At 43.5% G+C, this 14,851-nt stretch overlaps 1 protein-coding gene across 2 annotated transcripts in view; it reads left to right on the top strand.

The window, feature by feature from the left end:
• The window catches only part of akt2 (v-akt murine thymoma viral oncogene homolog 2), a 33,094-nt gene that overhangs the window by 8,484 nt on the left and 9,759 nt on the right, over window positions 1-14,851 (top strand). For both annotated transcript variants that reach the window (XM_061681507.1, XM_061681506.1), the window contains exons 8-13: window positions 60-128; window positions 261-383; window positions 11,980-12,108; window positions 12,243-12,457; window positions 13,796-13,883; window positions 13,975-14,077. In XM_061681507.1, coding sequence (XP_061537491.1) covers window positions 60-128; window positions 261-383; window positions 11,980-12,108; window positions 12,243-12,457; window positions 13,796-13,883; window positions 13,975-14,077 — 727 coding nt within the window. The remainder of the gene's footprint in view (window positions 1-59; window positions 129-260; window positions 384-11,979; window positions 12,109-12,242; window positions 12,458-13,795; window positions 13,884-13,974; window positions 14,078-14,851) is intronic.

The raw sequence follows: 14,851 nt of genomic DNA, 5'->3' as shown, positions 1-14,851 counted from the left end.
CCCACTGTCATTTATAATCTGAATGATGCTGTGACATCAGTTTTCCTCTTTTCACTCAGACGCTAAAATATGCTTTTCAAACAAATGACCGTCTATGCTTTGTGATGGAGTATGCAAATGGAGGAGAAGTAAGTTATTCTCTTTATCTCACTTGCATGCATGTTTTTGAAAAATTGCTCATCTGTGTAAAGATGTTATTTAGTGACTTTTAAACATTTGGAATATTCTTTAAATCCGGTGTCGTCTTTGTTCATTTGCAGCTCTTCTTTCACTTATCCCGGGACCGAGTGTTCACAGAAGACAGAGCCCGATTTTATGGTGCAGAAATAGTATCAGCACTGGAATACCTACACTCATGCAATGTCGTTTACAGGGATTTAAAGGTAAGGTGTCACCCTGCCTATTAATATATTTTTTGCATTGATAATTAAGTGATACTTTTGTCTAAATGTTTACAACTGCATTTAAAACTAGACTTTACACCGATCTGATCGGGCTGATTGGTATCGGCTGATAATTAGCATTTTATGCTGATCGGCTTTAATGTCATCATTTGCCAATCCGATCAATGCTCCGCAAAAGACATTAACTCCATGTCGCCATCGTGTACAGTATATTTGAATCCAAAAGCTAGTTAATTTTTAGCCTTGTCGCATGTCTTTTGACGTAGTACTGTAAATATCTGACCACCAATAAAGTTATTTTAAAAAAATGTCGGCGGTGTGGGACAGTCAACGCGCCCTGTGTTTATAAGAACAAAATAGGGAAAAACGTGTGTTGGTGGTCACCGGTGTTCAGGAGAGGACATTTGTTTAAGGCTTACTTGAGGTATGTTCACGCTTGAAAGCAGGCAACAAAACGTTATGTAGTCTAGCAAGCTAGTGGTAGCAGTAACGGTTGTAAGTGAACATCCAGGCGTTCTGTCGAATCATGCTCTAAAGTTTTGTTGTGTGTGAAGTAATTTAATTACAGTAAGTTAGCACCCATTATTTCTGTCATGTTTTAACATTGGTTTGACCTGACTCGATAGAATACATGACCTGACTAGAGCAGTGATTTCCAACCTTTATGGAGCCAGGGCACATATTTTACAATTGACAAATCTCACGGCACACCAACAAACAAAAATGTCACAAAAAGTGGTTACATTCATTACTGTATGTACTTCCTGCCATCTAATAGAAGACGATTATTTTGTTCTGTCTGTCACTATGCCTCACTGGCATAAATATATGATCAAAGATACATTATTCCAAGGAGTGGCCGTCTTGTAAAGATGACTGCAAGAGCAAAGTGCAGAATGCTCAATGGGGTTAAAAAATTAAATAAAATACCCTAGAGTGTCACCTGAAGACAGAGAAATCACTGGCACATGCTAACATGTGCCACATAGGGTTCATGGGAGAACACCAAGGAGGAAGCCATTGCTGTCATAAAAAACATTGCTGCACACGTGGCAAGGTGGCGCCAGTGTGTCAGGCAGGTCATCAGCCACTCCACCTGTTGTTGTCTGCGTTTTTTTCTGTTTGCAACACTTGTACAAACCGTCCACTCCCTGCTGGTATATGATCGCCAACGATACTCGATCTGAGGATCGCCGCTGGAAATGTGCGTAAATTGGACTATTACGGGGGGCGAGGAACGGAGCCTCCTTTCCTATCGGACATCCCTTCATACCTCCGACGCACACTCATTCCACCGCCTCGGCGTTAAAGGCACCGATGTCAGGGAAAGCGTGGCGGCTGCCATGTGAGACTGAGGGCCGTGTTGGCACGTCTCGATCGAGGTGGTTATGGAGCTGGTCCTCGCCTGTGTGTCACTCAGCGTACCCTAGAACCTGTTCCTGCCTGTCTGGTTACGTTGGCAGGGTCCGATGTGGCTTTCCAGCCCCGCGGCCCCTGCTCTCCATGTCTCCGCTGGCGCAGACGGAATCTGGAGTATTTGCGCCCTTTGTGTCGAGCTTCCTCGTCACCTGTTCACCCTGACCAGCCAGCTGCTGCTAGGTTTGGCCTGGTCAACCCCAGATCACTTGGGAATAAAACATTTATCCTTAAGGACTTCTTCATATCTCGGGAAGTGGACTTCCTCTTTATCTTTGAGACCTGGCTGAGTGCTGGTGAGTCCTGTGTTTTCACAGAAACTTTACCTGACGAGTGCTGCTATTTCAATTCTCCCCGGACATCTGGCTGAGGTGGAGGAATTGCGACTGTTTTTAAGAGTGATTTTAAATGCAAACAGATATCACTCTCATCTCCCGCCAGCTTTGAACTGGGTCTGTTTGATCTGGGACATTCACACAGAGTGTTGTGTGTGGTGGTTTATCGGCCCCCTAAATATAACAAAGACTTTTTAACGGACTTCTCTATGTTCTTGGCAGATATTATACCCAAATATGACCGGGTTCTTATTGTTGGTGATTGTAATATTCACGTGTGTTGCCCCAAGAACCCTTTAGCGACGGACTTTCTAAGCACCATCGACTCTTTTAATCTTGTCCAGTCTGTAACTGGGGCTACGCATGAACACGTTCACACACTTGATCTTGTTTTATTCTATGGTTTGTCTGTTTCTAATCTGGAGATCTGTGATGCTTTTTTCTGCGATCATATGCCTGTACTGTTTGAAGCTGCTTTTTGCTGTCAGTCAAACCTCACGCTACCGCTTGCTCGCAGATGAACTCTTCCACTGCTGCTTACTTCTCGCCTGCCTTCACTCAAAAATGTGTCATACCTGTGTATAGTGATACTGAGGCTTTGAACACTTGGTTCCTCGACACCTGTCACACTGCTATGGACATTCCGGCTCCATTAAAAATTAAAACAGAGGCTGAGCCCTGGCTGAATGAAACAACCCGTGCTTTCTGACAGGCCTGTCAAAGAGCTGAGAGGAAGTGGAAAAAGGACAAATTACAAGTGTCTTTTCAAATGTTGAGAGATTCCTGGTGTCATTACCAATCCACTGTAAAAGACGCTAAGAAAAAATATTTTTCTGATATTGTCCTGTAAAACTCCCACAAGCCTTGTGTTCTGTTTAAGGTTATCTAGTCTGCCCTGAATGCACCACAGACTGTTGGAATTGGAACTGTGTGTGAAAACTGTCTTCACTTTTTCCTTGAGAAATTCACGGAGACAAATTCCTTGTGTTTTTTGGACATACCTGGCAAATAAAGATGATTCTGATTCTCCCAGAACACTTATTTCACCCCCTAGTTGTGATCCTTCGCTGTTTGCCTCCTGCTCTGCTGTTTTAGACCGTTTTGATCCTGAGACCCTGCACTTTGTGCAGGAAATTGTTAGTCATTTGAAGCTCTCAGGTTCACCAAGTGATATTGTCCCTCCCTAACCTTTTAAGGAGGTTTTCCCTTCTATTGGACCATCATTTACTGCAGTTATTAATAGTAGTCTGTCTGTAGGAGTGGTTCCCATTAATTTTAAACAAAAATAATTAATTTTTTACAAAAAAAAAACCTGTGCTGGATCCCTCTGTTTTGGCAAATTTTAGGCCTATCATCAAGTTGCCTTTCCTTTCTAAAATCTTGGAAAAGATTATCTATTCCCAGGTTGTGGAGTTTATTAATAAAGTATTATTGAGCCTTTCCAATCTGGTTTTAAAACATTACACAGCACCGAATCAGCGCTTTTAAGAGTTTTTAATGAGATCTTTTTAGCTACTGACTCTGGTCACTGTGTTGTCTTAGTACTTTTAGATCTGACTTCAGCCTTTGATACTGTGGACCATGATATCCTGATTACTCGTTTGGAGCAGTGGGTGGGCATCAGAGGAATAGCACTTGACTGGTTCAAGTCCTACCTGTCTCAGCGAACCTTTTGTGTTAACCTTGCTGACTCTTTGTCTTCCACTTCTCCCCTTTCACATGGGGTGCCACAGTGTTCCGTGTTTGGCCCACTCTTATTTTCCCTCTATTTATGCCCACTCTGCTCAATTCCCAGGAAGCATGGTATTTCTTTTCATTATTATGCAGATGACAGTCTGATCTTAAGTTTGACACCCAAATTAAAGCCGTGGTTAAATCCAGCCTTTCCCAGCTAAGGCAGCTAGCAAAAATCAAACCGGTCTGCAACTGCTTCAAAATGCTTTTAACACCAAAAAATGCTTTTAACACCAGTTACTGTGTCTGATGTGATGTATATGTGTTGTGTTGGCAGTGCATTTTATTTTGTTGATTTTACCTACTTCATTTTATGTAGTTTTTATCTCATTTTATTTAGTTTTTATCCTTATTTTGTATTTTTTGCTGTGTTTTTATTGCTTTGTACAACACTTTGGGAACCATGTGTTTGTTTAAATTGTGCTATGTAAATAAAATGGATTGGATTTGAAGTTTGGTAAAGAGTACTTGGATGTTCCAGAGCACTACTGGCAAAATATTCTGTAGAGAGATGAAACCAAAGTTGAATTGTTTGGGAGGAACACACAAAGTCATGTGTGGAGGAAAACTGCACACCAACATCAAAACCTTATACCAACTGTGAAGCATGGTGGAGGGTGCATCATGGTATGGTATGTTCTGCTTCCATGGGATCTGGACAACTTTGTATCATCAATGAAAAATGCATTCACAAGCTTATCAAGATATTTTACAGAAGAACTTGAGGCCATCTGTTCAAGCTCAAAAGAGGGTGGATTTTGCAACAGGACAATAAACCAAAATACAGAAGCAAATTAATCACAGAATGGCTTCAGAAGAAGAAAATACTTGCTCTGGAATGGCCCAGTCCAAGTCCTAACCTCAATCCGATTAAAATGTTGTGGCATGACCTCAAGAGAGCTATTCACACCAGACATCTCAGGAATCTTGCTGAACTGCAACAGTTTTGGAAAGCGGAATTAATGTTTCAAAATTCATCCTGATTGTTGCGCACGTTCTATTCTGCAACTACAGGAAAGGTCTGGTTGTGGTTATTGCAGCCCAATGAGGGTCATCCGGTTGTTAAATCCAAGGGTTCACATACCTTTGCCTCCCTGTCATGTGAATGTTTACATCATTTTTAATAAAAATATGAATACAGTTTTGTGTTGTATTGGTTTAATCAGACTCAGTTTATTCTTGTGATTTACATGAAGTATGCGCAATGTGGAAGTCCCGAATGAGCGAGTCACCCACGATAAACCCAGACGGCACCCATGAACGTTCCTCAGGCCCGTAGCCCTCCCACTCCACCAGATGTTGAAACCCCCCTCCGACGAGACGACAACAGCTGCCTCACCGTGAAGACGGGGCCCCCGTCCACGAAACGGGGGAGGAAGGCCTGGAAGGCCGGACCAGAGGGGACTCCCGAGCGGGCTTGAGCAGGCTGACGTGAAATGCAGGGTGGACCCGCATCGACCATGGGAGCCTAAGCTTCATGGTGACAGGGTTGATGACCTTTGTGATGGGGAAGGGCCCAACAAACCTGGGAGCGAGCTTCCGGGACTCCACAGGGCTTGGAATATGCTTGGTGGAGAGCCAAACTCGCTGATCCACTTTGTAGTTCGGGGCCGGTGTCCTCCTGCGGTCAGCTGCGGTCTTGTAGGACCGTCCTTGGCGTAGCAGCATTCGGCGCTCGTGCTCCCAGGTCCTCCTGCAGCGTCTCACCAAGGTCAATGCAGATGGAACCGTGGACTTGGGGGCTATGGCAGGAATCAGAGATGGTTGGTAACCATGCACAATGTGAAAAGGCGATAGACCAGTGGATGCAGAGGAAAGAGAATTGTGATAAATCACGACCCAAACCAGCTTCTGAGTCCAGGATTGTGGCTCCTGTGAAGCGAGACATCGGAACCCAGTCTCCAGGTCCTGGTTCAGCCTCTCAGTTTGTCCATTGGTTTCAGGATGAAACCCAGATGACAGACTGATGGTAGCACCTATGAGATTGCAAAACTCCTTCCAAAATCGTGAAGTGAATTGGGGGCCCCTATCAGATACCACATTCTTGGGAAAACCATGAAACTTGAATACCTGGTGTATCATCAACTCGGCAGTTTCTTTAGTTGAGGGGAGTTTCGGCAGTGCAATGAAGTGTGCCATCTTTGAGAACCTGTCAACAACTGTGAGAATGGTGGTATTTCCTTTAGAGGCCGGTAATCCTGTGACAAAGTCTACGGAAATGTCTGACCAAGGACGTTGTGGTATTGGCAGGAGTCACATCTCCCCAGAAGGACGTTGACGAGAGGGCTTGTTAGCAGCGCGTACCTGGCAATCATTGACGTAATTGATCACATCCCTTCTAACATTAGGGCACCAAAAGCGCTGTTCGACCACAGATTGTGTTTTGGCAATGCCTGGGTGACATACAGTCCCTTTAGTGTGAGCCCAGTGGATGACTCTTCCCCTTAAGGTCGGGACCACATAAAGCCTGTTTTCAGGCCAATCTTCAGGGCTAAGAGTCTTATTTGGAGCCTCTTTTACCACAGTTTCAATGTCCCAAAAAGCAGAAATAAAACATGACTTGGGCAAAATGGTTTTAGGGTCGGACAAAGAATTCTCTTCGCAGAAAATGTGTCATAAAGCATCTGGCTTACCATTTTTAGAACCAGGTCGGTAGGATAACATGAAATTAAATCTTCCATCTAGCCTGCCGAGCATCTAATCTTTTAGCAGACTTAAGATACTCAAGGTTCTTGTGATCTGTCCATACTAAAAACAGAGTCTGAGCCCCTTCGAGCCAGTGCCCCAACTCCACCAAAGCCACCAGTTCACTGTCACCTATAGCATAATTTCTCCCGGCTGGAGTCATTTTTTAGAGAGGTAAGCACAGGGATGTAACTTACCATCCTTGAGACATTTCTGGGAGAGCACTGCTCCTATTCCGGCATCAGACGCATCAACTTCCACAACAGCTGCTGTTTGGGATCTGGCAAAGTGAGGACGGGAGCGGGGGTAAAGCTCAATTTTAGTTTCTGAAAAGCTGACTGACAAACCGGGGTCCACACAAAGGGTCTGTGCGGCGAGGTAAGATCATGCAAAGGCGAGGCTGTTGAACTTAAATTTCTCATGAACTTTCTGTAGAAATTTGTGAACCCTAAGAACCTTTGTACATCCTTGCGTGACGTGGGAGTGGGCCAATTAGTCATGGCATCAACTTTGCAAGGGTCCATTTTGACTTCACCTTGAGCCAGCACGAAACGCAGAAAAGAAACAGACGCCTTGTGGAACTCACATTTCTCAGCCTTGACATAGTTCATTCTGCAGTAACTGCTGCAACACAGAGCGGACATGAATAATGTGAGTCTCCTCATCCGAGGAGAATATCAAAATATCTTCCAAATAGACAAAAACATACATTCAACATGTCACGCAAGACATCATTGACAGCTGGAGCGTTAGTGAGTCCAAAAGGCATTACCAAAATACTCATAATGTCCCGTTGGTATGTTGAATGCTGTTTTCCATTCATCCCTCTCCCTTATCCTGACTAGATGATACATGTTTCTTCAGTCTAGTTTGGTGAAAACCTTTGCTCGCTCCAGGAACTCAAAGGTGGTGGGATGAGAGGAAGAGGGTACCTGTTTTTCAGTTATTTCATTGAGACCCCGGTAATCGATACAAGGTCGCAGGGTCTTCTCCTTTTTGACCACAAAGAAAAATCCTGCACCTGCAGGGGATGAAGATGGGCGAAGGATCCCGGCTGCCAGTGATTCTTCCACATACTCCTTCATAGCCTTGTGTTCCGGCCCCCAAAGAGAGAACAACCTCCCCCGTGGAGGTGTGGTTCCAGGCAGCAAGTCAACTGCATAGTCATAAGGTCTGTGGGATATAAGGGATTTGGACTTGGAAAAAACGTCTTTAATGTCATGGTAACAGGTGGGCACCTGAGACAAGTCAGGATCCCCAGATGGGGTCTGTGGAATTTCATTTGAAACCTATCCCTGAACATTACATGGAGCCTTGAAACAGTTCTGGGCGCAATTGCTGCCCCATGACATAACATGCCCAGAGGACCAGTCAATGTGGGGGTTAAGTAATTTCAACCAAGGGTTCCCTAAAATAAAGTCATCATTCATAGGGTCAAAAACATGAAAACTAATGCTTTCCGAGTGAGAATCAGGAAATGTTAATGTGAGTGTTTGGGTGCGGTGAGTGATCTTTCCCATAAAACTGCCGTCTGCAGCATAAGCGTTGCGGTGGCATCTTACTTGAAAGGTTCTAAGGTACATATGTCTAACGAGGAGGGAGTTGAGTAAACCGGTCAGAACCAGAGTCAATCAATACAGATGTATGAATCGCTTGATCTGGAGAGCATAGTGTCACTTTAGTTACTCACCGCTCCCGTACCCTTGTTACCGGCACCGGCAACTTTGACATGACAGTTGCTCATAGAATGACCCAACTTCCCGCAGCAGAAGCACCGCCCTTCCCTCAGCCGGCGTTGACGTTCCTCAGGGGAGAGACGGAACCTGCCCAGTTGCATGGGTTCATCCGTGGTGACGCTAGCCAGTGAATTGAGACTGGCAACAGGGGAGCTGCCTTGGTTTGTGTGGTCACCGATGCTCGTCTTCCAAGTGCGCGGTGGCGCATCCTTCCACCGATCTCCGTCCAGCTCGCGATCCAAAAGCCTTTTGTCGATCTTTATGGCGAGAGCGATGAGAGTGTCCAAGTCGGTCGGCAGGTCCAGTGGGAATAAATGATCTTTGACGCCAGGGGACAGTCCTTGAAAAAAATGCATCGAGTAGTGCCCTGTTGTTCCACTGACTCTCAGCTGCTAGAATGGGAAACTCAATTGCGTAATATGACACCCTGCGCTTGCCTTGTTGTAAGGTGACAAGGGAGCGAGCTGCCTCACGATGTGGGATACTGAAAAACTTGCTCCATAGTCTTTACAAAAAAATGACACGGCGGAATTGCAGCTCCATTCAGCAGTAGCCTCCGCACGACCAGTCAGGTGGGAAATGACAAAAGCAATCTTTGCCCGCTCGGTGGGGAAGGCAGCTGCCTGGACCTCAAAGTGGAGTTCGCGCTGAGTGATGAATGGCTTAATATTACCAGAATTTCCAGAGAACCTCTCCGTTCGAGAGAGCTTTGGGCAGACAGCAGCGGAGGTGGCAGGTTGGCGGCATGGTGACTGCTTCACATGGAAACGGTCGTACAGTGGTAGCATTGGGTGCTGTGCCAGCTGGTTCCTTGTTCTGAACCATGTTCATTAGAACTTCAAACTGTGAGGGCACCTGTCTCATCATAGTGTCCTGATGCTCTGACAGTCCCTTTAGATGAAGGTGGAGGGCAGCAAGCTGCTCATCCTGCTTCGAGATGCGTTGACCCTGCGCTTGAAGGGCTTTGCGCACCAGGCCTGAGTCTGCTGGGTCCATGTTATGGCCCGTTCGTTCTGTCATGAACAGAACAAAGGACAGGACCAAAAATGCACGACTCCAATTCAAGTGGACAGTTTCAAAAAGAGAAGTTTAATAAACGGGCAGAGGTCGGTACACAGGCAGGCAATCCAAAAAGGCAACAGTATCCAAAAAACGTGAGGCAAAAAGGCAAGGTCAATAATCAGAACAGGGTCTAGTCTTACTATGAGTCGGTGACGTGGAAACAAGGAATGCTGGAACGTGACAACGAACTGGCGACCAGAAAGAATGAGACATGAGGTTAAATGCATCGGGTAATTAGGGTAAATGAGGCACAGGTGGCGAAGATGCTCTCAGGAGCAGGTGTGGACGAGACAGGGGGAAGACAACAACCATAACACACACCCATGACAGAAAGACGCATCACCTAGTTTTCATGGCGACTTATTACAGTATGTAAGTTCGTTGCCAGTTAATGGCAAGCAAAGACATGCAGCAAAGGTTTTTTGAACACATGTATCTCCAACTCTTGTCCAGCATGCAGCATCCAGACTGATGTTGTGTAAGGTTCTATTGTAAAAGATTTTAACATGCATAATAAATTTGTCATTAATTAAATCTAAATGCAACTTGCTTTAATATTATATCAAATGTAAAAATAAAAATACAATTATATTTACATATGGAGTGTAGTCAAGACTGCTTTTGTCATTGCTATTTCTGCCTAAAATATACTATTAAATTACATATGGAGTGTAGTCAAGACTGCTTTTGTCATTGCTATTTATGCCTAAAATAAACTATTAAAGATTCAAGATGTTTTTCATGCACAATAAAAACACACTGAAAATCTTACTTTATGAGTCCCCCCCCCACTCAAATATATTCATATAAAAATTAAAAAAGAACAACATGATATGTAATATCATAATTTACAAAATCATAACGTTATTTGTCTTACCATATATAAAGTGTCAAAAGTAAACGCAGTCGTTGTCAGTAGGTTCCACTTGTTAAGCTTAATTGCTCTGATTCAAAGCCTTCGACAAGTTTCAGGTTTCTTTGGTATGCGGTAAAAGCTCTTTGGATCAATCTTATCAAATATGTTCGAACAGCCGAGAACGCAACACGCCACTACAATATTATATTATTGCTCCATCATTGTGATCGGCTCGGTGATTGGTTGTTGTTTTTTTAACTCGCTGATCGGCCCCAAAAATCCTGATCGTATAAATCCTAAGCGGAATAGATCACGTCACATGTAAGCAGTTGACCAGAGATCTTCAATCGGAATGACAAAAAAGTCTACATGTAAACCTGCCTACTGCAAAGTGTAGTAGTAGTAGTAGTAGTAGTAACTCCTGTTGTTTTCAATACATTGTCATGTCATCTGTCATGAATGCTGTCCACGTTTTTGTCATTTAGCGGCAAAGCAAATTTATTTCTATAGTGCATTTCATACACAAGGTGACTCAATGTGCTTAAAAGCATTTGAAAACAAAGAAAAAAATAAGAGTACAATTAAAACAGCATACAATGCAAGAAATATTTAAAATTAGAAATGCTCTAAAAAGAATGAGAAAACAGAATAGTTTTTTAACCTGTACTTAAAACTAAAGTAGCTAAATGCTACTTCACCATATTTGCTTTGGACTCTGCGCGCCACTATTTGACCTGAGTCCGTCAATCTCAGAGCCCTTCTGGATTTATATTCCATTAGCATTTCTTGAATGTATTCAGGACCTAAACCATTCAGTGATTTATAAACCAGTAGCAGAACTTTATTCTAAAGCTGACCGGGAGCCAGTGTAAAGACCATTACAATAGTCAAGTCTGCTTGGTACATGCAAGCCTTCACTCTGGATATGTTCTTCAGATGGTAGAAGGCAGTTTTAGTAATTGATTTGGTATGACTGTTGAAAGTCAGGTCGGAATCTATCAGTACACCAAGGTTTCGGACTTGGTCTTTGGTTTTTAAAGAGAGTGACTCCAGGTATGTACTAACAGCAATCCATCAATTTTCCATACCGCTTATCCATACAAGGGTCGTGGGCATGCTGGAGCCTATCCCAGATACCTTCGGGTAAGAGGCGGGGTACACCCTGAACCAGTTGCCAGCCAATCGCAGGGCACATATAAACAAACAACCATTCGCATTCACATTCACACCTACAGGCAATCTAGTCTTCAATCAACCTACCACGCATGTTTTGGGATGTGGGAGGAAACCGGAGCACCCGGAGAAAACCCATGCATGCACGGGGAGAACATGCAAACTCCACACAGGCGGGGCTGGGATTTGAACTCCGGTTCTCAGAACTGTGAGGCGGATGTGCTAATCAGTCATCCACCGTGCCCTCAGAGCAATCATCTTTTCTTTCCTGACAAAAACAATTATCTAATTGAAGAAAACTTGACCTCATCCAGTTATCTGTTTTAGACAGTGACACAACTCCTCAATTGGACTATAGTCATCTGGAGACACTGCTAGATATAACTGTGTCGTTTGGATAGCTATAATAGTCAAAATTAAAGTTCTGAAGAATTTGACCCAAGGATAGCATATACAGGCTGAACAGGAGGGGTCCCAGAACTGACCCTTGAGGGACCCCGTAGGTGATTGCCATTTGATGAAACTGAACACTTCCAATGATAATAGAGTAAAGTAATTTGATTCCTTTCTTTCATCAGCTGGAGAATCTCATGTTGGACAAGGATGGCCACATAAAGATAACGGACTTTGGCCTGTGCAAAGAGGGCATCACTGATGGCGCTACCATGAAAACCTTCTGTGGGACTCCTGAGTACTTGGCACCTGAGGTAACCTATATGCTGAACTTGACAAGAAGTTTTCACTGCAAAGTGCCATTAAAAATAAGGATCACACGACCACATGAGCGCAAAATAGAGTTTGAGTTTAACTATGAGACACTCCCTTCACTCTACTCCAACAGGTACTAGAGGACAATGACTACGGTCGCGCTGTGGACTGGTGGGGCCTGGGCGTGGTCATGTACGAGATGATGTGTGGCCGATTGCCTTTCTACAACCAGGACCACGAGCGACTCTTTGAACTCATCCTCATGGAGGAGATCCGCTTCCCCAAGAACCTGGCCCCTGAAGCCAAGGCGCTGTTGGCTGGCCTGCTTAAAAAGGATCCCAAGCAGAGGTATGTCCAGAGCTTTGACATTCACTACCATCGTCTAAGTTGGAATATCTAGTTTAATCTACAGTTCTATTAATGTGACTGGACAAATGTACAAGAAATGTACATTGGAACCTCTAAAATCAAAGACAATCCATTCTCGTGAATGATTGACTTCCGAGATGTTTCCATCCATCCATTTTCTATTGCACTTGTCCTCATTAGTTGCGGAGCCTATCCCTGCTGAATTTGGACGAGGCATGGTACACCCTGGATTGGTCGTCAGTCAAAAGCAGCGCACATAGACAAACAACCATTCACACTCACATTCAGACCTATAGGCAATTTAGTGTCTTCAATGAACCTAACATGGATGTTTTTAAATGAATGTGGGAGGAAGCCAAGGCACCCTGGACAAAACCCACACAAGAGCGAGGAGAACATGCAAAACTCCACACAGGAAATTCAAAGTTTTTTAATTTCGAAACAAATTTTCGCATAGAAAAAAATAGTGAAAGTGAATAAAGTTTGAATTTGACATTATGAAAGTCTCAAATCTCACAAGCATTTTTGGGAGAGTCACGTGACATGATGATTTAACTTTTGAGGCATATTTTTCCCCAAAAATTTATTCAATCCAAATTGTATGACTTTTGCAGACCCTTTTGACTTTGGAGGTTCTATTGTACCAGCATGACTTGACTGTTACCATTGTTCATTTAATCATTAGGTTTTTTTCCGTGCCCCAGATAGTATTGGCTGTTTTGTATGACTTCAGAAGTCCCACTGTATAATGCGTAAAATAACTTTGTTAAAGAATTGAGTACTGAAAAGGGGGGGAAAAAACTTTACGTTTGTGTTGGCCTATCCTACATATATCGCAAAACACCAGATCTAAAATATTATTTTTTATCTAAGCCTTGTTATTTTCAAGACAAGACAAATTACATTCTATTTTGGCCATACAGACACAAACTGAAGATGTGCATCTGTCCACATTTGCTGCATTGCAGCTCGTCAATAGTTTTATTAGTTTTACAAGCCCTTCTCTCTCATCTTGCCTTCAGCCAGCACATATGCAGTAATCCACATTTAAGCTGTGTTCCTTGATTAGGTTTTTTTCGAGGCTAATGGCTATAAACAAGGATGTCATTGATTGTTGTTTTGAAGGAACTCCAGCATTTTTAGGTAACTAAAATCGTGTCAGGAAGCTCTGCCTGCAGGTGAGAAAATTAAGAATGAATGTCTCAAATTGGCCGTAACAAGGGAACAGCACATTTTAAGTGTAGTGTTTACACAAGCTGTGAGCTCAGTGGGTGGCGTTAACACTGTTTTTGTGTGTGTATTGTGTGTGTTTTCCAGGCTCGGCGGCGGACCTGATGATGCCAAAGAAGCGATGACCCATAAGTTCTTCACCTCAATCAACTGGCAGGATGTCTTGGAGAAGAAGGTGACGCACTAGGAGAGGAAGGGTGCCATTTTTACCTTTTTAATTGTGGTGCTCTGAATGTCAACACTACTTTGCTTGTTCTTCTGCACAGCTCATCCCACCTTTTAAGCCCCAGGTCACCTCGGAGACAGATACGAGATACTTCGACGACGAATTCACAGCACAAACCATTACAATAACCCCGCCTGACAAGTGTAAGTACATCCACTGTGGTGCATCTGTAAGGTCACAGCATTGCACACAAAGTCCTTAATTTTTCCACATTCTTGGTCTGATCAATCAGTGGACGTATAGTAAGAGTTTAGCCTGGTAAATACAAAAGTTTTTGTTGCCGATGGATCTTGATTGTCATGGTAACGAGCTTAAGTAAAGCAGGGTACACTCATATAAATTTTTAACACATGAGAGACTCCACACATGAGAAGGGGAAGAAGGAAAAAAAAGAGCGCTTCCTGCTCTTTTTGTGTGTGGTGTACTCAAGATGACCAACACAGCAGACCACACATAACATTGCCACCGGCAATCACAAGTCTCTTCTACCAAACCAAAATTCCGGTGTAGTACAAAGGTTGACCCGTGAGAGGCAGCATCGTGCCACAGGGCATCATGACAGCCGGAAAATACAAATAGTAGTAGTACAAGAAGAAATAGAAGTGATGTTAACTGTTAGCTTATCTGCTAACTATATACAAACTTGTCATTTTAATTGTGGAGAATGACGTGTCACATTATACATACACTTAACACAAGCAGTTGCTCTTCTATTTATGTCCTGCAACAGCACGAGCTTCAGGTTGCTTCCTAATTCGTTTCGTTTCACGTCACAATCACAGATGGCCGAACTTGGTGTTTAGTTGCTCATATGCACGGCAACACATTGAGCATTTCTGGGGTAAGGTGAGGTTGTGTATGAGTTTACTCTGTCCATTAAATTCAAGCTGATTGAAAGCCATCTGACGGAAAAATAG

Source organism: Phycodurus eques, chromosome 7 (assembly GCF_024500275.1).
Source record: "Phycodurus eques isolate BA_2022a chromosome 7, UOR_Pequ_1.1, whole genome shotgun sequence".
NCBI lineage: Eukaryota > Metazoa > Chordata > Actinopteri > Syngnathiformes > Syngnathidae > Phycodurus > Phycodurus eques.
The sequence above is the reverse complement of the archived record's forward strand: the minus strand, read 5'-3'. Positions and strand labels throughout refer to the sequence as shown.